At 44.3% G+C, this 21,416-nt stretch overlaps 1 protein-coding gene across 1 annotated transcript in view; it reads right to left on the bottom strand.

The window, feature by feature from the left end:
- Positions 1 to 1,413: 1,413 nt before the first annotated feature.
- LOC119177105 (annulin) overlaps positions 1,414 to 21,416 on the bottom strand; it is a 96,405-nt gene continuing 76,402 nt past the window's right edge. The window contains exons 10-20 of the mRNA XM_037428491.2: positions 20,875 to 20,985; positions 20,572 to 20,746; positions 20,085 to 20,223; positions 19,849 to 19,955; positions 19,087 to 19,252; positions 17,356 to 17,435; positions 16,222 to 16,367; positions 13,768 to 13,912; positions 4,744 to 4,904; positions 3,991 to 4,130; positions 1,414 to 1,732 (exon numbers count right to left, since the gene is read on the bottom strand). Of these exons, the coding sequence (XP_037284388.2) occupies positions 1,543 to 1,732; positions 3,991 to 4,130; positions 4,744 to 4,904; positions 13,768 to 13,912; positions 16,222 to 16,367; positions 17,356 to 17,435; positions 19,087 to 19,252; positions 19,849 to 19,955; positions 20,085 to 20,223; positions 20,572 to 20,746; positions 20,875 to 20,985 (1,560 nt within the window). The 3' untranslated portion in view covers positions 1,414 to 1,542. The remainder of the gene's footprint in view (positions 1,733 to 3,990; positions 4,131 to 4,743; positions 4,905 to 13,767; positions 13,913 to 16,221; positions 16,368 to 17,355; positions 17,436 to 19,086; positions 19,253 to 19,848; positions 19,956 to 20,084; positions 20,224 to 20,571; positions 20,747 to 20,874; positions 20,986 to 21,416) is intronic.

Here is a 21,416-nt window from a genome sequence, read left to right as displayed (position 1 = left end):
GTTCTACACCTTTTCGCCTACGAGACGGCCGCGACCGCCGCGCGCTTCGTTTTCAGAGATAACTGCCAAATAGCACTCAAGTCTCGCTCGATGCGCTCGTTCGCCTCCGCTGCACGCTCGACACACTCTGGCGCGATGCCTCCAGAATACCATTCACCAATTTTCTTGCGCAGAACATCAAATAAACCTTTTTGTTCACTCTCTCCAGACGCAATACTATCGTCTTTCGACGGCATTTGCAGTGTAACATGCAGACACAGGGCTAATTTTTTTTATGTGGGCCTCGGTCCGCAATGATGATCGCCTTGGCAGCAAAGAAACTGAGTGCTATTTGTTCTATTTTCAGATGCAGCACAATGTCAAAACGCTGCACAATCTTTAACGCAACATTTGAAACGACCATATAGCTTGAAACCAGGCGAGCTTCTCAGTTCATAATATTGTTATTTGCTCTAGAAGCCATTTGCGGCTGCTTTCACTCTTGATCTGGCACTATGGGCTCGTGGTAACCAAGTTTAGTTCAGAAATCGAAACCATTCAGGCATTGGTGTACTGGACTTACAACCAAAAGGGGATATACAAATCCGGTCACGGACTGTTCACAAACTGCAGCACGGATGGATGGCGGGCCAGTTGATACATTATGAACGTGAAACAGTGCTGAGACGGGATAGGAAACGAAAAGAAGCGCGCATATGCGGATAAGCTGAGACGAGAGCTTAGGAAAGCTTTCGAGATTCATAAAAGAAATCAAGAGTGTTGTCAGCTCTCTTTCGATCGCCCTTTCAGAAAAAGAAATCTGCTTCTTCAAGGGCTGATTGTACCGGTGAAAAACTGATAGCGAGGGCGTTTCGCTTTGCTGCTGCTGTAAAATCCAAATTGTTTTCCTATTTATTGCCTGTCTAGTGATAATAAATTTGGTTGTTAGCGCTATACATGTGTGCTTTTCATGTTTTGCCTCATCTCGGCATGCTCTTTCATGCTGTTTGTAAACAAGGTGGCGTGACCATATAGTCCCAACAGTCATTCATTTGTACAAGCAGCGACACATTGGGCAACGTATGCGTCGACATTGGCCCCTGTAAAAGGCTTTTCTACGGGAACAAACTAACGCATTCAAGGTACATCTGTACCTAGATAGTACTTATTGGTAGCTATATCACTACGTACCATTAGTGCCTATCAATACACATTCCATGATAATTATGACATTAAGGTGCGTACAACGGCCACTATTTTAATGCCTGAGACCCGTCTTTCAATACAAGGACCACTTATGCTCACACATCTCTTGGGTAAACAGTGAAGAGGAAGGCGATCACTTTCTTAGGTAACGTATTTGCTTGGAGATCGTGCCATGAATTAGTCAAATTTTCATGGTGACCTCTTGAAAATACAATCACGGCCTCGAAGTGCGAAATCATTGAAACAATGATTTAATGCTGATTAAGTAGCATGTTCTGGTAGGTGACTGAACAAGTGCAAAAAGTACAACTTGCAAAAAATAATAATATTGAATATCTTAGTGGGCACTTGTGGCCGTCAAGCAGTGGCGGCTAGGGGCGTAGGGCGGGCAGCATCAAGGAAAGACGCTTCCTTAATATCAATGGCCTTGAAACCATCCACGTCGCTCAGCTCTTTGGAGCTGAATTTGGCAATGATGGCTTTCGGTCCAGCAGATTTAGGAGTCAGGTGGAAATTGACCCTCACCTCTTCCCCGGGGGGAATTTTCCTGGAAGGGAAACAACGCACAAGTTCAAATTGAAGTGCACACGAAGAAAAAAAATGAATAGGCGAGTCAAGCACTCTGGTGTCATTTATCGACTACTTTTTGTAGGATTTATTTTACTTCAAAAAAGCAAATGAGGTTTCATAAGGCAACAGCTGAAACCAATTCAGATGTAGGATTTGAAAGAAGATATTACTTTTTATAAATGCACACGGGCAAATTTTTTTCTAGGGTACGGTAGCTTTAGGTAATCTTTAAAAATTGGTAAATTTATGAGAATTAAGTACACAGTTTACACCTCCGCACAACCGATACAAATGTCACCGTTCTATGAAGTGCCGTTGCCAACAAAGCAGATGCTAATGGACCAAACCAGATATATGTTATATATTTTCAATGCAAACTTGATATTGTTACAGTGCTTGCGATAGTTTTTTTTTCAAATGTCCTCTTCGGAAATTAGTGCTATGCTTTATTGTTTCGTGTATTACAAATTGTATCTGCTTTAGATGTCTTAATTTAGAAACCATCTTTCATATCGCAAGTTGTTAGCTATGAAACGTGCCCTACAAAGCATATGGCTGAAACTTGTATGTAGCCTCTAAAAAAGGTCTAGGTGGGGCATTTTGAAATTATTTTTTTCAACTTTTCAACTCTGAACAGCTACGGAAACAAATGACTGCCTAAATAAAATTCTGGGCAAATATTGTGGAAAACTGAGAAGACTCGCACAATCTAAACCAGGCGTGCACGAAGATTGTTCTTTAACAGCAAATCGCAGGCAATCTTCAAGCTGGCATATTAGAGAAGGTCACTAGTGTGTGTGCGCGTGCCTGTGAGTGTGTTTGTGTTTGTGTGTGTGTTTGTGTGCGTACGTCAGTGCGCGCGTGTTTTTGTGTGCGTGCGTGTGTATGTGCGTGTGTTTGCGTGCGTGTACGTCAGTCCACGCTTGTTTTTTTGTGGGTACGTGTGTGTGTGCGTCAACGCACGCGTGTTTTTCTGTGCATGCGTGCGTGTGTGTGCCTGTGTCCTTGTACATCAGTACACGTGTGTTCTTTCTGTGTGTTATGTTTGTGTGTGTACGTCAGTGCGCGCGTGTTTTGTGTGTGTGTGTTTGCGTGCGTGTACGTCAGTGCACGCTTGTTTTTGTGTATGTGGGTACGTGTGTGTTCGCGTGAACGTCAGTGCACGCGTGTTTTTCTATGTGTGCGTTCGTCTGTGTGCCTGTGTCCTTTACATCAGTGCACGTGTGTTCTTTCTGTGTGTGTACGTTAGTGCGTGCTTATGTGTGTACACGTCAGTGTGTGTGTGTGTGTGTGTGTGTGTGTGTGCGTGTGTGTGTGTGTTTGCGTGCGTGCGTGTACGTCAGTGCACGCTTGTTTTTGTGTATGTGGGTACGTGTGTGTTCGCGTGAACGTCAGTGCACGCGTGTTTTTCTATGTGTGCGTTTGTCTGTGTGCCTGTGTCCTTTACATCAGTGCACGTGTGTTTTCTGTGTGTATACGTTAGTGCGTGCTTATGTGTGTACACGTCAGTGTGTGTGTGTGTGTGTGTGTGTGTGTGTGTGTGTGTGTGTGTGTGTGTGTGTGTGTGTGTGTGTGTGTGTGTGTGTGTGTGTGTTTGCGTGCGTGTACGTCAGTGCACACTTGTTTTTGTGTATGTGGGTACGTGTGTGTTCGCGTGAACGTCAGTGCACGCGTGTTTTTTTATGTGTGCGTTCGTCTGTGTGCCTGTGTCCTTGTACATCAGTGCACGTGTGTTCTTTCTGTGTGTGTACGTTAGTGCGTGCGTGCGTGCGCGTGCGCGCGCGCGTGTGTGTGTGTGTGTGTGTGTGTGTGTGTGTGTGTGTGTGTGTGTGTGTGTGTGTGTGTGTGTGTGTGTCGCTTTGATGCGCCACACCTTTGTATGCTGTGAGGTGGCACAAGCCATTAGTTTTAAAACGAGCTTTGCTATCGGCTGAAACCATGCGTCTGCGACCACATCATGCAGGCACCGGTACACCTTTGGTAACCAAGTTTTAACATGGTAAATGACTGAACCTGTAAGTCACACTGTAGAAGACAATAGATTGAAGCCATGACACAACCATCCCTATCCCCATTTTCGCTGTGTAATTTTTATCTTCAATGACCATAGCAATAGATGCTCGGGAAAATCACCTAACCGCATCTACAGCTTGTGTGGGTATGGTTGGCTATAGAACCTCACAGAGGCGTAGTATACAACAGTTGTTTCTTAGTTTTTTTTGGCAGTGTACTTACTGCTTGACGGCCAACCTCAGCGGTTTTGAAAGCCCAGGTCCCTCGATGACAAACAATCCTTTGTTCAGAGACTTGGGAAGTGGGTTAATGAAAGAGGCTTTGACATTCAGTGGTTTCTTTACGATCGCTTCACCATCGGTCTGGAAAGTTGCAAACGTTATTATCTGTAGTTGAAGCCTCCTACTCTTCTCACTTGCCGAAAATAAAATAAACAAAGAAAAGTTTCGTCGCAACAACTGCAAAATGACATTGTAGCAACTCAAGAAGCTTCATGCACACATCTCAAGAATACTTACTAAGGCACCCATATTCATGAAAATATCTTACGCTACCAATTCTTCTTAAAAAACCATTAACGACAGTCCTGATGCTGCGCGTGTTCTTAGAAATGACAGGCAGTGAAATGAAAAAAAAAATCTTTGTGAATACGGCCCCATAACATGCACATTTTACGTCTAAGGTTAGTTCTAGAGCATGTGCCTTTTGGCAGATAAATTCACCGATTTGGATTGCAAAGCTGTGAATCTATCGGCCCAGCAACCGCATACTCCGCAGGCGTGCAACACCCTTGTTTTGTTCCTGGATACTTGGCCATAATACACTCAAAATCTGGGAATTGACGTTTAAGTTTAACGGCTCACAGTGTCTCTGTGGCTGTTACGGGTGCCGTTGTCAAAGCGCAAGATTATTGTGCTTCTTTCGATCCCCACGCAACCATTCGCGATCTCTCTTCTGCGAGAAGGTTACACTGACCTCAATTTTGACGTCCGGCATGCGCACCCTAAAGTCGTCTTGCGCGAAGTAGTCAAACTTTGTCTCCTTGATCGTGGCCAACGTGGCAATGTTGAACATGGCTTGGTCAAGCAGCAGCTTCTCATAGTCTGTGTACGTCACTTCCATGGACACTTCCTGTCCTGCAAAACGAAGGCCATGCCACGGCCGAAACGTTAATAAAGCCAATTTACTTTTCAAATGTGCTGTCTGCAAGTTCATTTGTAATAGAAAATACCCGGACCTGTCGTGCCTCCCTTTCACCCTTCAATTTATATATATATATATATATATATATATATATATATATATATATATATATATATATATATATATATATATATATATATAACGGATGAGACAAGGCGTGGTTGTAGTGGTTAGAAGATGAGAAAAGGCACCTAATTTCTGGAATCCGGTTGAGAGCACGGCACAGTGCATGCGGGGAAGGGAGGAAAGAAGAGGAAAAGATTAAGTGAGCAGTGGCATGCCCGAACAGCAGTCCTAAAGCAAGGGTAGGGCTGGCAAGGGGCCCGTCCTCAGCGGTAGGCCACGATTCCCGTCTCGTCCAGGAAGTCCACCAGGCTCAAGAGCACTGGTTGATGGGGACGAGATGGGAACAGCAGGTGCTCTAGGGTGGTGGCAGGAAGTCCATGTCTCCGGAAGGCTGCGGTGACCCTCGAGCGTTCCTGGGCCAAGGCAGGGCAGGCACAGAGGAGGTGCTCAAGGGTCTCGGTGTTGCCGCAGCGGCTGCAGGCTGGGGAGGCGCAGCATCCCTTGAGGTAGCGGCGGGCCGTGGTCTACACGCATCCGGTTCGCAGCCGCAGCAGGTTGGCTCGTTCTCTCCTGGTAAGGCCTGCCTCGGGGAGACGCCTGGGTCCCCACCCATTGGCCACTCTCTGGTATGGGTGGACCGAGGCGAGGAGCTTCTTGATGAGAGACAAGGCGTCAGTCAGAACACCAGTTTATTCTGACTCTTCCTCTTCCTCATCTTTTTTTCCTCCATTCACCCGTGAAGCGTCACACGTTTCCCCCTCCCCCCGAGAGAGCGTCAACTTATTGGGACAATGGTATCGACGCAGTTTGTTGACGTGCACAATGTCAGTAGTTCTGCTTAACGGAGCTACGCATCGGTCAATCTCATAGTTCACAGGAGAGACTCTGCGAATAATTGTGTAAGGTCCTTCCATGAGAGAGCTTGGTCTTCTTTTGTTCGGGTGCCAAGGTGTTTCGTAGAGGACCAATTCACCAGGCTGGAGATCTTGTGGTAGGAATTTTTTGTCGTAGATGATCTTGTTCTTCTCATGGTAGGCAAGCGTGTTCTTGATTGCACTTTTCCTAGCTTCTTGCACACTCTGCATTGGTGCGTCTAAAATTGTGTCGTATGAAGGGATTCCATACATTAGGTACGATGGTGGATATCGTGTTACTTCATGTAGGGTTTTGTTGTATCCATAGACGACATCCGAAAGATGTTTGACCCAAGACTTCTGTGGCTGCTCATTCATTTTGCACTGTAGCCGGGTTACAATAGTCTGATTCGTACGTTCGTTCATGCCATTACGTTGAGGATGCTGGGAGGACGTGAACAATTGGTGGACACCATTGCGGTTAGAAACTGCTTTAATGTTCCAGCTGTGAAAGCTGGTCCACGATCAGATAAAAAAATCTTGGGCTTTCTTGCAGCAAATATGGTGGTGATGCACGAAATATATGCGTCACAAGTTTCGTTCTTGTAGGGAAACGCCCAGACATACCGCGTAGCGTGGTCGATCGCCAAGTGAATAAACTTCTTTCTCGAGCCGTGTCCTGAAAAGCCACCTATAGTGTCCATTGCTAAAAGATCAAAGGGTTGTTCTGCAGGTGGTAGTGACTCGAGAGATCCGAATCTCTTGGTTTTCGGCTTCTTGAAACGCTAACATATGTCACAGTGGCGGACGTAGGATGAAACATCTGTGATGATTTCCGGCCAATAGTAGGGGGATGACAACAAGCTCAGAGTTTTCTTTACTCAGACGTGTCCGAACTGACAGTGTGCTGTCTGCAGAAAGCCCAGTCGAAGCTTGAGAGGGAGGTACGCTTTGCGAATTCCTTTGCGTGTCACGATAGTGACCCCGTTTTCTGTTATATACTTGCAGTGAGGGCGATCATCCTGGTAAGTTTAAAGTTCTGGAAATAAAATGAATTGAACCGTAGGGCTCCGCGAACATGCTTTCGCCTCGATGTTTTCGCTGCCTTTTTGAGGTCGAATGTTAACGTCATACATCGACAGCTTCAGAGACCATCGAAAGAGCCGGCTTGGTGTTTTTTGTGTTTTTGTGCCATTGTAAAGCAGCATGATCGGTGACAACAGTGAATGGTCGTCCATGAAGATAGCAGTGCCTTTTGTCAACAGCGTCAATTATAGGGAGGCATTCGAGCTCTGTAATGGCATAATTTAATTCGTGCGTGAGTAGCTTGCGTGAGTGATAGGCAACGGGGTGTTCTTTACCATCATAATCTCGTTGCTTCAAAACTGCACCTACGCCTACGTCAGATGCGCCGCAATAAAGAATGCATGGTTTCTCACAAGAAAAAATGTGTAAAATGGGTTCTTTGGTGAGACAGAGTTTTATGTTCTCAAAAGCTTGTTCACATGAGGAATTCTATTCCCATGGTGTGTCCTTCTTCAACAGCATCGTAAGTGGGAATACTATGTCACTGAAGTGCGGTATAGACTGGCAGTAAACATTCGTGGTGCCTAAAAAATGCTGAAGCTCTTTCGGGGATTTAGATCTTGGGAATCACAATACAGCTTCTATGTTTCTTCGTATAGCTGACACTGTACCATGCGACACTCTGTGATCCAGATATTCAATAGAATCTTGGGCGAAATGGCAATTCCTCAGGTGGAGTTTTGTATTCTCCATTTCAGGGCATGCAATAGAGCTTCAAGGTGCTGTAGGTGCTCAGTAAATGTGTTGGAGAAGACTATGATATCATCAAAATAATAATGGCATTCTTTAGTTTGTGTCTTCTTAAAACTGATTTCACAGCTCTTTCGAACGTAGCAGGAGCATTTCTCAAACCGAAAGACATAACAAGCCCCTCATAATGGCCATTCGGCGTGATGAAAGCTGTTTTCGGGATGTCCTCTAGGTTCATTTTGACATTCCAGTAGTCTGGTGTGATATCCAATGTCGAAAAATATGTCGATTTTCCCAGGTAGTCTTGAACATCGTCTATACGTGGAATAGGTTGGTAGCCAGGCACAGTGACAGAGTTAGGCTTTCAATAATCAATGCATAAACGTGTGCTTCCTTCGCCTTTTTTTTTCTCTGCAAGAATGACGGAAGCCGCGTATGGAGAAAAAGATGGACGCACTACACCTTGCTTGAGAAGTAACTCCACTTGCCTGACAATTTCCTGTTTGTCTGGTGGGAAGCATCGATGCGGTGGTCTGTGAATAGGGACGTTGTTGCTAGGGGTAATGCAGTGTCGTTCATCCGCGATACATCCGAAGTTTATCTGAGACTTTGAGAAACATGTCCTCGTAACTGTGAAGCACCTCTCTCAAAGCAGCTTGTTGCGATGGTGGAAGGTGCGTGACATCAACGGCTTGGAGTGGGGTTGTATCGGCGCTGAAGACACATTTTTGAATTTGAAAGGAATTCTGCAGAGTTTTGTTGTCTTGAAGCAAAGCCATCGTGTTGAAGTCCAGTGACAGGTTGAAAAAGGAAGCAATGTCCAGGCCTAGCAAGAATTCAGTCTTCATGCCTGGTAGAACGTGTGCTTGGACTGCCCGCTTTATCTTCCCTATTTCCAACTGTATGTGTACGTGGCCCAAAGTTTTGTGGTTGAGGTGACTTGTTGGACACTAATGCATGGATCCTTGAGCAACTGCAGCTTGAGTTATTGAACACAACTTTATTGATACAGATAACAGTCGCTCCTGTATCCAGAGTTGTGTCCACCATGTGTCTGTTTAAAAGTGCACCAAAACGTATTAATAAAGCTTTGGGCCGCCCTCTTCGTTTCCCTAGTTGTCAGTTAGAGCAGACACCATTTCACGACAAGGGCACTCATTGTGCCAGTGAAACTGATTTGGCAAACCAGCGGATGCACAATGTCGACACTCACTGTGAGGGGTGCGCATCGATCCTGCAGGGAGCCGTAGTCGCGTAGATTGAGGCTCTCGATGCATGAGCTGCCACTTTAGTGAGTGTTGGGAAGCATGTGTGTGGACAGAGTCTTCCGCTTGAAGCGCAACAGAAAGCTACTTGGCCGGGGTGGTGAGCGTTAATCCAGCGAGGCGCCTTTCGATCTCCTTAGGTACACCGTTGGTCAATCCTGATACTATGTGAACGTCTTTCAAGTCTGTGAGGCGACCAAGACGCATCTTCTCTTCGTAGTAGTGCCTGATGCGCTGTTCTCTTTTGAGCCTGCAGTGTATGAATTGGTGGAAAGGGTCACTGGCAGGTGCAGAAACTTGTGCTATCATGCTTGTTTTGATGCCTTCCCACGTATCTTCTGCGTCGAAAATCTCGGTGAGGTACCAGCGGAATGCCTCACCTTGCAGGTACTCGTTGATGCAGTCGATGCGATCTCGTTTGGACCAGCTGACGTTGCTCGCCTTCGTTTCGAAGAGGTGCAAACACTTGTCAACAGGGACGTCGTCTTCAGCTCCGGTGTATTTCGGCAGGCTGATCATATTCTTTGGTGGGCTCATGTTGTTGGTGCGGTAGATCCTGTCTACTTACTGCTGAAACGGATGAAACAAGGCGTCAGTCAGAACACCAGTTTATTCTGACTGTTCCTCTTCTTTATCTTCCTTTCCTCCATCCGTAAAGCGTCACACACACACACACACACATTTATATATATATATAAATATATATATATATATATATATATATATATATATATATATATATATATATATATATATATATATATATATATATATATATATATATATATATATATATATATATATACACAAAGTCGTTTGGCATAGATGGCGCTGACTGTCACTCCTACTTCTAAATTCACATATAAGCCCAAAAAAAGTGGATGGAGGGAAAGCCGCTGTGGTAGCTCAGTGGTTAGAGCATCGAACGCGTTATTCTAAGGTTATAGGTTCGATTCCTGCTAACGGCTGGTTATATTTTCATCCACTTTTCTTTCTTCTTATTTACATTCCATTGGTTCTAATAACTTCCCCTGTACATTCCTTGGCATTACTGTCTGTTAGATCTCATTAATATTGTGTTAAAACACGGAAAAACGAGCCCTTAGCATACACTTCTTTCCCCTATATATATATATATATATATATATATATATATATATATATATATATATGACGCTACGATGAATGGGCGACGTGGTCTGGCTCATACGCCATGTTTATTCTGTTCTCACTTCTTCCTCCTCTACTTATCCTAACCATCCCTCTCTTCTTACGTCACAGGATTCCTCCCCCCGAAAGGTGGCACCGGTTACAAACTACAACAAATTAAAGAAGAGAATTAACAACATAATGGCCAAATTCACAGTTTCACCACCCGGCGGAGTTCCACAATCTCACTAAATCTTCAAGGCCGAGGGAGCAGTCCGGTGATTTTTATGACGACTCTGGTGGACGAGCTTGACTGTTGCGTTCCGGACAGAGTGCGCTACACATATATACTGGCAATACTGCTTGAACTGTTCTGGGGACTAAGCAATGTTGGAACGCATTGTTGCATCGACGGCTCTTATGTCGTGGGTGTTGTATTTTTCGTGGTGAATGGTGTGATTCCGGTGCTTCTTGCTTTCGTGCTTTTTGACAGACCGTGACGAAGTGCCTGAGTGCTTGAGGTGTGCAAGCAGTGCTTCCGCGTCTTTCTCCGCGTCTTCTGTGGTGGTGCAGTCGGTGTACGAGAAAGTGCAGGGAGTGTCTCCGGTGGCTTGTCTTTGTGCGAAAGTGCCTGACGTCTTTAATTAGAGACCTTATTTTCCGATATTCTTCTAATAAAAATTGCGCTTCCGTCGAATTTTGCGTTCGTCTATGCCCTCGTTGCAGACTCTCTCGTTGTAGCATGAGTTTGTGAACTTGGCTTTGCTTGCTTTGCTGAGGCTGCTCGGGAGATGGCTGTAGTGGCGCCCCTTCCGGAATGGGGCATTCATTTCCTTCGGTGTTTGATGCGTCCTGTAGACAGCTGCTGAATGGTTAACTGGTGTCTTGCTTGTCTGGCATAGTTGGTAATGCGTCATCATTGCTAGCATGCTCTTCAGGGGCTTCTTTTTCGCTGTTCACTGCGAGCAGTTCTTGCGCCTGGTAGCGTGCGATGTTCGATGCGTTTGAGCCTTCTGTTTTGTTTGGACTCTCGGGGTTGTGTGCACCGGACGGTGATACATGAAACAGTAAGGAAGAAGAATGGCTTGGCAGGGTATTTTTCTGATGCGCCAGGTCATCTTCCATGAATACGGCATCCTTATAAGGCAAGTGGTGAGCGTTAGGAGCGCTTGAAGAACCGCGTGACGAAAACCCAGGTGGTAGACCACGTATGCCAGACGAAGAGTGAAGGGCATCAGGTGGTTGAGCAACGTCTCGTGTCATATGTTGAAGCGATGACTTTGAAAATGCCGACTTTCGCGCAGAAGGGCGGCGCGCTTGACGGTTGGGTTTTTCCCAGTATACGCATGGCCTTCTGTAAGTAAACTCCTGTGCCACTTCGTCTTGAGGCAGTTGTCGATGCGCGCTGGGCTTTCGAATGGTTGAGGACTGCTTAGGAAATTGACGATAGTGTGCGGTTGTCTCTAGATGGTTGGCAATGAGTAGGTCTTGGTCATAGTCGTTAAAACGGGTAATCATCTCCTCTGATTTTTTGCCATGACTTGTCGTTCTCAAATATGTGAATAAGGTAAAATTTAAATGCCTCACCGGTAACGTAGTCGCTGAAGTTCGTAACCATCTCCCGTTCCGACCAGGATGCAGCGGCAGCGTGGAGCTCGAATAGGTTAAACCAGTCCTGTACGGGTCCATCGTCCGCTGATCCGGTGTACTTGGGGATGTCAAGGTCGTCTGATGGTGCTGTCATGATGCTGGTCTTGGTGTAGAGTTGGGATGTACTTTTGCGGTCCACGTTCGGTCACTGCGTCTTGCTGAGACGTTCGAAGATGGTGGCCGGTTGATGAAGTGGCCGCCAGGTCTTCATCCTGTCGACTCGTGTGACGCTATGAAGAATGGGCGACGTGGTCTGGCTTATACGCCATGTTTATTCTGTTCTCACTTCTTCCTCCTCTACTGCTCCTAACCATCCCTGCCTTCTTACGTCATATATATATATATATATATATATATATATATATATATATATATATATATATATATATATATATATATATATGTGTGTGTGTGTGTGTGTGTGTGTGTGTGTGTGTGTGTGTGTGTGTGTGTGTGTGTGTGTGTGTGTGTGTGTGTGTGTGTGTGTGTGTGTGTGTGTGTGTGTGTTTTATGTGTGTGTGAGTGACAGATGGATTAGGTAGGCTGCCCAGCGGCTGTAAAACATGTCTGTCTGTGCGAGTAAAGTAGGCTTCACCTTATGCAGATCATTTTTACTGCGGCACAGCCAGCGTTAAAGAACACCTTTTAGCAAAGTCTGGACAACCTCTGAAACAGAGTCCGGATCCATTTCACGCGTTAACCCAACTCTGCAATTACACGCTTCTAACGCTACGACAACACGTTTTTTTCGCTTAGCCTGACAAGTACACGACTTATTACTGCTTTGAAGGAGAAATGAGCTGGCAAGTTTTTTTTTTTTTTTGAGCGATGACTTCATTTCCGAATGTGAAGCAAGGTATGGCAAGTGAATGGTGCAGCATGTTTCGTCTTAGCGCCAACGTCGCAAATGTATGCAGGAAAGTTCTTGAGTAAAGAATACTGCTGCATGTTTGCGCGGGAACGTTTCTGAACTAATAATATTGTTCTATCTTGTACGCAGAAATTTTTTGAGTAAATAATATCACTGTATGTTCATATAGGAGTGTTCCTGGGTGAAGATTGTTGTGGTATGCTTAAGCAGAAATTTTTCTCCGTAAAGGATATGGCTATTGCGTTTGCGCTACGAATGAGCTGCTGCGGTTAAACGGCAAACAGTACACCACACAAGGAGATTAAGACAAGGATGCACTACGAAATGGTTGATTAAAATAATTGACGTAAGATAAAGTGTATACTCCAGTCAAAATACGCAGGCGCGTACAATTCAAGGGCAAAATGCCCTTCCCCTACATCGCCATTGAAATTCCTAATGCACATCTTTTGCGCAACCATGGAATCAACCAAACGCCCGTCGAGACATAAACGTTCTGTCCAACTTGCAAGCTTCGAGTAATGTCCAACAGTTAAGTACATGAAGCGCAATGTATGCATTCATCGCACGCATTCGCCAACGGTAAAGAGATGTTTACGAGATTTTAGGGAAGGACATTGCTTCACAGCCCAAGCGCCAGAGAATAAGGCTGTGTGCAGGGGTAATAGGGGGAGGTGACAGGGGTTGGGAAGGCAAACTGCTTTGGACTAACTACTATACTATCAAGATTTAAGACATTCTAGACATAACCTTGCGTACACGGTACACTCTTGAACCTTGCTTCGCCCGTACGAATCATTTCATGAACTCTATCTTTCCTCAGACTATCAATGAATGGGCCATAATCCCTTCCGAATTATTCTGTGATCTTGACTTTGATGAATATGTATCTTTCTGTTTTAACGTTGCACCAGAAGCTCTCAAGACTGTCTCACATTGCACTTGATTTGTATTCTTTAGTTGCGATTTTCATTATCATGCTCTTATTTTACTTTATTTGTAATGATGTGTTCCACTGCCGTATCATGTTTTTTTCTTCAATTTTTCCCTATATATTGAAGTTACCTTGTGAATTATTTTTTTAGTTATGCCCACCTGCTTGGTTCATCTGCTTTAAATAAAAAAGGAAAAAGTATGAACAAAGTACGTTTAAAAAAGCACTCACTGGAGTTTGGCTTGATGTCGACATCGAATTGATTGCTCTTGACCAGCTTCTTCTTGTTTCCCGTGTAGTGGGTGGTCTCTACACGCATGACGACGTGTGCCTTGTACTCTTTGATGGGGTTTTTGTTCCTGGCGGTCAGTTTCACCTGTACGAGATAAAGGTATCCGGAATTCCAATTTTCATTATCTGAAATTTGATTTGTCTTTGAAGTCCTCCGGATGCAAGCCAAAAGTGAGGGGAATAAGACAGCTTTAATGATTTCCTCCGTGAACGCCATTGCTTTCAGACGGATGCCGAAGCTATTTGCTCGAGTGTTAATCTTTCACAGGTCATGAATTTAAAAAGAAGTTACATATCGCTCTGTATAGCTAGGGTAGGAGGGCTAGAGTCATGGCCACGGCGTAAGGACGGAGTAAAAGTAAGAACGTCAGTGTACTTAGTTTTTGTTGCATATTCGTCATTCTTTTGTGGTCTATATTGATACGGATTCCCCCCCCCCCCCCTGTGGCCCAAAAAGAAGATTTTTTCAAATGTGTTATTTTTTTCTCGTAAAGGTTTTGAATATCGGTGGTCTGAAAATATTTTAATGTAAAATACACCTTTTGTGAATTAAGTAGTCCACACTCGAATATTCATGGTTAGCGGAATATTATAAAAGAAAAATGCAAATATAGCACATTTTGGCAAATTTTCTGAAGGTGTATATGTCAGATTTACGTAGTATTATTGCGTTCGAACATCTTACGCCAACTTCTTTGCTAGGTATCTAAATCAAATTTGTTAATTAACAACAAGAGATGTTGTAAGAATGATTTTTGTGACCAAAACCGCTCAGAATACACCCAACGAAACTCTGAAGGCTCTCCCGTGAGTAAAAATCCGTCTTTCCGAAATAATATACCAGCTCAGTGTTTTCAATGCAAGAAATCAGCTCAATTTTTTTCGAACCCACAATTGAAGTGGTCACCAAACTGGCCTGTTCGTCAAGCGTAGAATAGCCCCGCTATAAAATGAGATAAGTGCAGAACAGCTGAAGAGATAGCAAGCCTGTGTTGTTCTGGCCGGTCTTCACATATTAGCGTTGCAACATTGAGATGGTTTTAGAAATAAACATTCTTAAGAAGTCTCCCTTAGTAGCTTTAATTATTTTCTTTACTCTTCGACAACTAGTACCGTTTCATTTTTTAATAAATAATTAATTTATTAAAATAATATAATAATTAATTTAGTAAGGTTATAAATTTATTACCTTACTAAAGCGTGTTCTTTTGTTTGAATAAAAATCAAAAATGGGTAAATTTCTAGGTGCACAGCCAGGTAACACAATCCCGCGTTCTCCCCACCCTTATCGTATCCTGACGGCTTTCTACAGAACGCATAAAGAAAATCCTGCACAAATACAATGGAGCAGACAACTTATATAACCATTGCCAAGGAGCAATGCATCATTGGTTCTTGTGTTTCTATCGTAAGTATTTTGTAATATTTGATATGGCCCCCTTGATGACAACGGGCGTCTGTCAAAAACACTTTGACAGAATTACAACTGATACGGTGCGAATTCGCGTCCAGAAAAAACAAAAAAAGAACCATCATTGTTGCGACCAACGCACGGGAGGGCTCCTGTGTTTTGTAATGTCTACATCGAAACATTACTGCGACTGGCAATCTTGTCCAGTATGTGGCTGAAGGTCACGTGCTGCTCAGCTCGAAGGCGCATGTTCTATTCCCGGCTACCGCGGCTGGATTTCGGCGGGTGGAGATGAAATCTAAAAACACCCGCGTACTTACTTTTAAGCGCATGTTAAAGACCCCCATAAGGTCAAAGGTAATCCCGAGTCCTCCCTTACCACGTGCCTTTTAATAATATTGAAGTTCAGGCACGTAAAATCGCTAATAATATAATATCATATTCTTTCGCTCACTCCTCCTAACTCTCCCTGAAGGCACCATAGGGATGTTAAACCGAAAATTTGTTATGCAGTCCTAATCTCACCTTATTTCCTTCAAAAGAAACACCAGCCATTCCCACCTTCAGTACTTAGCTTATAATATTATCTCTGAAATACTCTATATAAATCAAAGTATTGCGCTGTCTGATGCCATCAGCAACTGAAGTACAAGTAAATGTTATTTCAAAATATCTACAAAATATCTGGCATGCACCGCGTTATATTTCTTATCTCATTCACCCAATAGCACACTTTATTTGGAGCCTTTTGCGACAGTGAAAAAGAAACAATTTCAAAAGTAGAACGAGTATACGAGCTATATTGCTTGTGATCGGAAAAGAAAAAAAACTTCTGAGTTGCTGCTGACTTCGCCCAATATTCCCGTTACGAAAGACACATACATCAAAGATTCCACTGCTTGCAACCACCCGTCCTGTAGCACGATTGCAAAACTGGCTCAAGTATGCATATAATCGACAAACCCATAGCGTGCACAGCGTACCTTAAACGGAGAACCAATAACTATGTCATCCAGAAGCTCGAAGTCAAAGCTGACGTCTTCCAGTTCCTCATTGAGATAGTAGCGAGAGTAGGCATGGTTGCACTTTCGAAGAGCCTTCAGCATCGCGTTGCGCTCCTCTTGTGTGTCTGTGGGCACAAAAGACAGGCACTGCGTCACGACAGGAAGAAGTTCACACGTGTTTCCAGGGAACCACAGAAAAATATTCACGCTCTTGACGTTCTTTAATCTGAACTGAACTGAGCTCATTTGCGAAATCTACGAAATAATCTGGGAAACGAAAAAAGAAAGTGATTTGAAAAGCTCGATGGGGTCGTTACCACCCCACAGATAGGTAAATGTGCACGTAGAGTTCCGTTCGCAGTCGTTTCGTCCTAAGTTGTAGCTTCGTCTTAAGCGTAAGCGAACGCTACTGGTCAGTTAGCCGCACCACCCATTTCAATGATAGTTATAGTGACACGCAGGTGACCCGTCACACTTTCAGAAACGTAGTCCCTTTGCGGAGACGCTGCTTCTGACTATAGGCACGGTTCAACTACTTTGAACGTAATCAAATAATTGTCTTCTTTGTGCTATTAGACAGCGCACAGACTTCTTAGGTTGTACTACCCCTCATGGTTTTTTTTCTTTGTGTGTGTGCGTGTGCGTGTGTGTGCGTGTGCGTGTGCGTGCGTGCGTGTGTGTGTGTGTGTGTGTGTGTGTGTGTGTGTGTGTATGTGTGTGTGTTTAGCCTTGTTTAGCCATGTTTCAGGCTGCTTATTTTAACCATAAACGCTTCCGATTCATTCGGAGCATACTTACTCTCAAAGCTTTAGGCATTGAGATATGTAACCTATTGTTAAGTATTGTAAGCTATCACGACGAGTGGGCATTAGGATCTTCGATAATATTTTTTCTAGTGTTAGCTAGGCTATGTGCTCTGGAACAATGGTCAATTATTGAAAACGTCAGCGCAAAGGGCCCATAGAAGGGGATAAATTATAAGTTACATCGAACTTATTGAACTTATCAGTTAGCACTTATTCGTAGTATATAACATCACGTGGTGTATTTCAGTGAAGTATTTGATCTACTACTGAAGGAGCAAAACAAAATAGAAAAGGTCAGCCAGCTCACGTTCTGGGTGCTTGTAGGAATCTGTGATGTCTTCGCGTTCAAATTTACCAGCGGCTTTCGTGCTAATGCACTGTCCAATCCTAAATGGGGAGGAAAACGCATCACCGGTTAAGATTTCAAAAGCAGTCAGAAAATATTGTGTCATATGGCTATTAAAAACGGTTGATAAAGTAATAAAGGCAAACGAAAAATAATCAGCAAGATTTTAAAAATATCCTAACTGGAGCATTCTTGCTGGATGTTACCATGCAAAGAAAAACTCTATAGGCGCTGAGCAAACTAAACACCAAACAAAAGAGAAGACTTGTTTTGTGCTGTGCTCCACAAGAACGTGAATTACCGAGTAGGTCGTGAAACCAGTCTTAATAATATAAAGTGTACTTTATTTAACTATATTTATATATCTTAACTACTACTTATCTCAATTTGGTTTTGCCTTTCCCTCTGTTCACAAGCGCATGCTCGGATTTTGGCACAATAACCAAGCACTGTCATGTCTTATAATTGATGATTGAGATTTAAGGAACAGATGACAAGACAAAAAACTATACTAAATTACTGCGAGACAATGAAAGACAGTATAACTGATGTGCGAACACGCTGCGAGTTGTTTTGCTTTTCTGTAGTTGAACCCCGTCTTAGTTCGAGACATAATAACCACTTGACCCGAATGGTAACCACTTACGTACAGTTTTATCTAGACGAACGCTATAACGCTTGTTAGTTGCGGAACTGCCTCGATACTGTGAGAGTGCTACCAGACGCAGTCGCTTGATACCACTTTCTCGCTCATAGAGAGTTCGCGGCAGCGTATAGTTGTTGGTCAGCTAGAGAAGGTTAAAAGCAAGCAATAGTTTTTTTCAATACCTAATAGGTTCTTACCTTGCATCTACCATACCGTTTTATCAACTTCCTTAAAAGGGCACTGACATAAAAACCTTGGCCTCGCGTTTTTCTGCTGCAACGCGTTGCTGGGGGCCTGTTAGTCATGTCACGACACATCGTTTGCTGCAGCACGCAACAGATAATAAATTACAGGCCCCTCATTATCAATCAGTGTCAGTTTCAGTTTGAAAGCAAGAAACTGGGTGCAACTGTCGCCACCTAGCGTGTGCAGCTGTCGACTACGCAGGCACACAGAACTGTGACGTACTCCCACACGGTCCACATCAAGAATTACTTTCGAATAGGAAACGGGACTGGAATGTCGCCAAACACAAAACTTTCTAAGCGTGCGCCACGGCCACACACTCGCAACCAGCTGCCGGGAAATATAGACTTCGGGAACTAACGCGGCAAAAGAAAATGGCGACTACGACGTCATCATAACTTGTTTTGTTGACCTCAGCGTGGTGACGTGAGGGAAGTAGGGGTCACCTCGTGGTCCGCTCCGAGGGTGTCTATAGCGCTATGGAGTCGGTCGCTCACGCAGACTTCAAAATGAATTCGAAATTCCTTCCAAGCTATACTCGCTGTTGATATCTTGCAGATGATATACGAATGTTCACGAGAATCGACCCCGCAGACTATCTCGGCCCCGAAATTTTGTGTCAGTACCCATTTAAGTTTGAAGAGCGGGCAGAGCACTTCTGCATGTTTCTTTCGGAATGAGCAGTTGGACACCGGGAGCCACAGATCACGGTAGGTGTTAAGTTGCCCTCTCCACTGACTACACGCACGGCATCGTTTTAGGCTCTTTCTGAACTCATCTATAGAATCATGATTTCTTACTTGTCAGTGGCCTTGCGAATGAGCTTGAGTGGCTGCATGGGGCCTTGGTAACGCCAGTAGATTTGGTCTGCGTTCACCTCCGCGAAGATGAACGTGCCATCGTAGGGCTTCAGAACCTCGGCCCGCTTGATAGCCTTGACGCTAGCTGGTCCACATCGGTAGATACCTGCACAAACCACAACCCCCGCAGCAGATGTCAACCGATCGCGTGACTCTCTGGTCCCTCCTATGTCATGCTACAACCTTCTTTAATGGGTGTAAAAGCTAAATGTATAGTAATAGTAAATGTTCTAATAGTAATTGTTGAAGTTTAACGCCCCATAACCACAGGAAGATTATGAGTAACGCTGTAGTGAAGGGGTCTAAAAATTTCGACCATGTAGGGTTTTTTAACGTGCAATCAAATCCAAGTAAACAAGCCGTAAGTGTTTTCGCCCTTAGCGAAAATTCAACCGTCAAAACCAGGGTTAATTTAATACCGTGGACTTCGGGTAAGCAGTTCAGAACTATAACCAACAGACCGCCGTGGTGGGTAAACGTAGGGTTCCTGAACGACTGCACCACGGTGATTTCTATGGTAAGACAGATTTCGGTCCATACATTCAGCTACATTGTGTAAAATTTCATATTCAAAGCAGTGAACTTACTCGTCTGTCCTCAAGATTTATTGGCTTTCGCTGCTAGAACATCATGTCACCATGCACCAATCACATGACCCTTGAGTGACATGCGATATTTGCAAGAACAGTTTGCCCAACTCACCGTCCGAGGCTTCCTGCGGTGTGGCGTCGATGGCCTGCCAGCCGGAGTAGTCTCCAGGCTCCAGGTCTGGCCGCGTCATCCACGCCTCGTTCCACACGTGAAAGTTCCTGCAGAGCCACAATTTCTGTTCCACTCACTAGTTCATAACCACGACAATAATGGCTCACCAGCGCTAAAAGTGTGCTTAGTTATTCGCAATTAGACGCGCTGCGCACATGAGAACCGTCTTTGCGTACCAGATAGAGTCCTTGTTCAGTTTTTCAATGGCCTCGCCATTCTCGTCATAGAACTGGTCCACAGTCAAGCTGCTTTGTGTGTCATGGGCCGAGTAGTAGTTGGTGACTGGCCGAGACGGTATGCCCAGTGCCCGAAGTACTGCGAAAACATGGTCTAAATAAAAGGGACGTTCTGGTGTCTTAGTGGCATCTATCTATCTATCTATCTATCTATCTATCTATCTATCTATTTATCCATCTATCTATCTATCTATCTATCCGTCTATTGGTCTGTCTGTCTGTCTGTCTGTCTGTCTGTCTGTGTGTCTGTCTGTGTGTCTGTCTGTGTGTCTGTCTGTGTGTCTGTCTGTCTGTCTGTCTGAAGTATTTTCCTACAAAATGTAGCACACGCTTCGTTAAAACGAAGCTTTGCAATGCCATTGCGAGAGAGTGTCAATTGCCCCTTGTAGCGTCAGTCCGTGGAGGAGAGGGGATGAGTAGCTCTCACCTGTGGTTGCTACACCTGCGAAGACCCAGCACTGGCCAAACTTCACAGGCTTTTTGTTTTTGTAAAACTGTTGCAATATTGAGGCACTCCCTGTCCATCCTGTTGGAGCTGTACCACTGGTGAATTTTTCTGTCCAGTTGCCCTCAATGACACCTTCATCATTCGGGGAGTTGACCTGGAATTATGTGCGAAAAAGTCTATTTTGGGATGTCGCGTTACGGACAACTGTGAGAGCTTCGCATAACGTGCATTACTGCTCCAAGATTTCGAAACAATATGCTCTGCCTGCTGGTCGGTTCTTACCACAGCAGAGACGTGCCTTGCGACTTTGACTGGATCTGCACACGACGGTGATGCCAGTCGTCCCACGTGACGCAGCAGGTAGACGCAGCACTCGAGCACATTCTTCTCGAACTGAGTTACCAAGAAGGGGCGAGGGAAATCAGTGTAAATTGAATGGCTGATTTTCGTTTTTAGATAAAATATAATGACAACTAACATACAATGGGAAATGACAAGGGGCGAAGAAAGTCAGAGTTGAATTTCATAATTGTAAAATGCTTCTACATTTCGGAAATCGTTGCGTGTGAAATTCTTTTTTCCGCTTTTTAATTTACTCCCTTAAAGCATAGCTTAAAGAAATTGAATTTTTTGACGTTACACTGCATAGCACGTGGCCACCGGTTCAATGACTGAACGCATCATCATCATCATCATCATCATCATCATCATCATCATCATCAGCCTGACTACGTCCACTGCAGGACAAAGGCCTCTCCCATGTTCCGCCAGTTAACCCGGTCCTGTGCTTGCTGCTGCCAATTTATACCCGCAAACTTCTTAAT

Source organism: Rhipicephalus microplus, chromosome X (genome assembly GCF_043290135.1).
Source record: "Rhipicephalus microplus isolate Deutch F79 chromosome X, USDA_Rmic, whole genome shotgun sequence".
Classification (NCBI taxonomy): Eukaryota; Metazoa; Arthropoda; class Arachnida; order Ixodida; family Ixodidae; genus Rhipicephalus; species Rhipicephalus microplus.
This window is presented reverse-complemented; position numbering and strand designations above follow the sequence as displayed.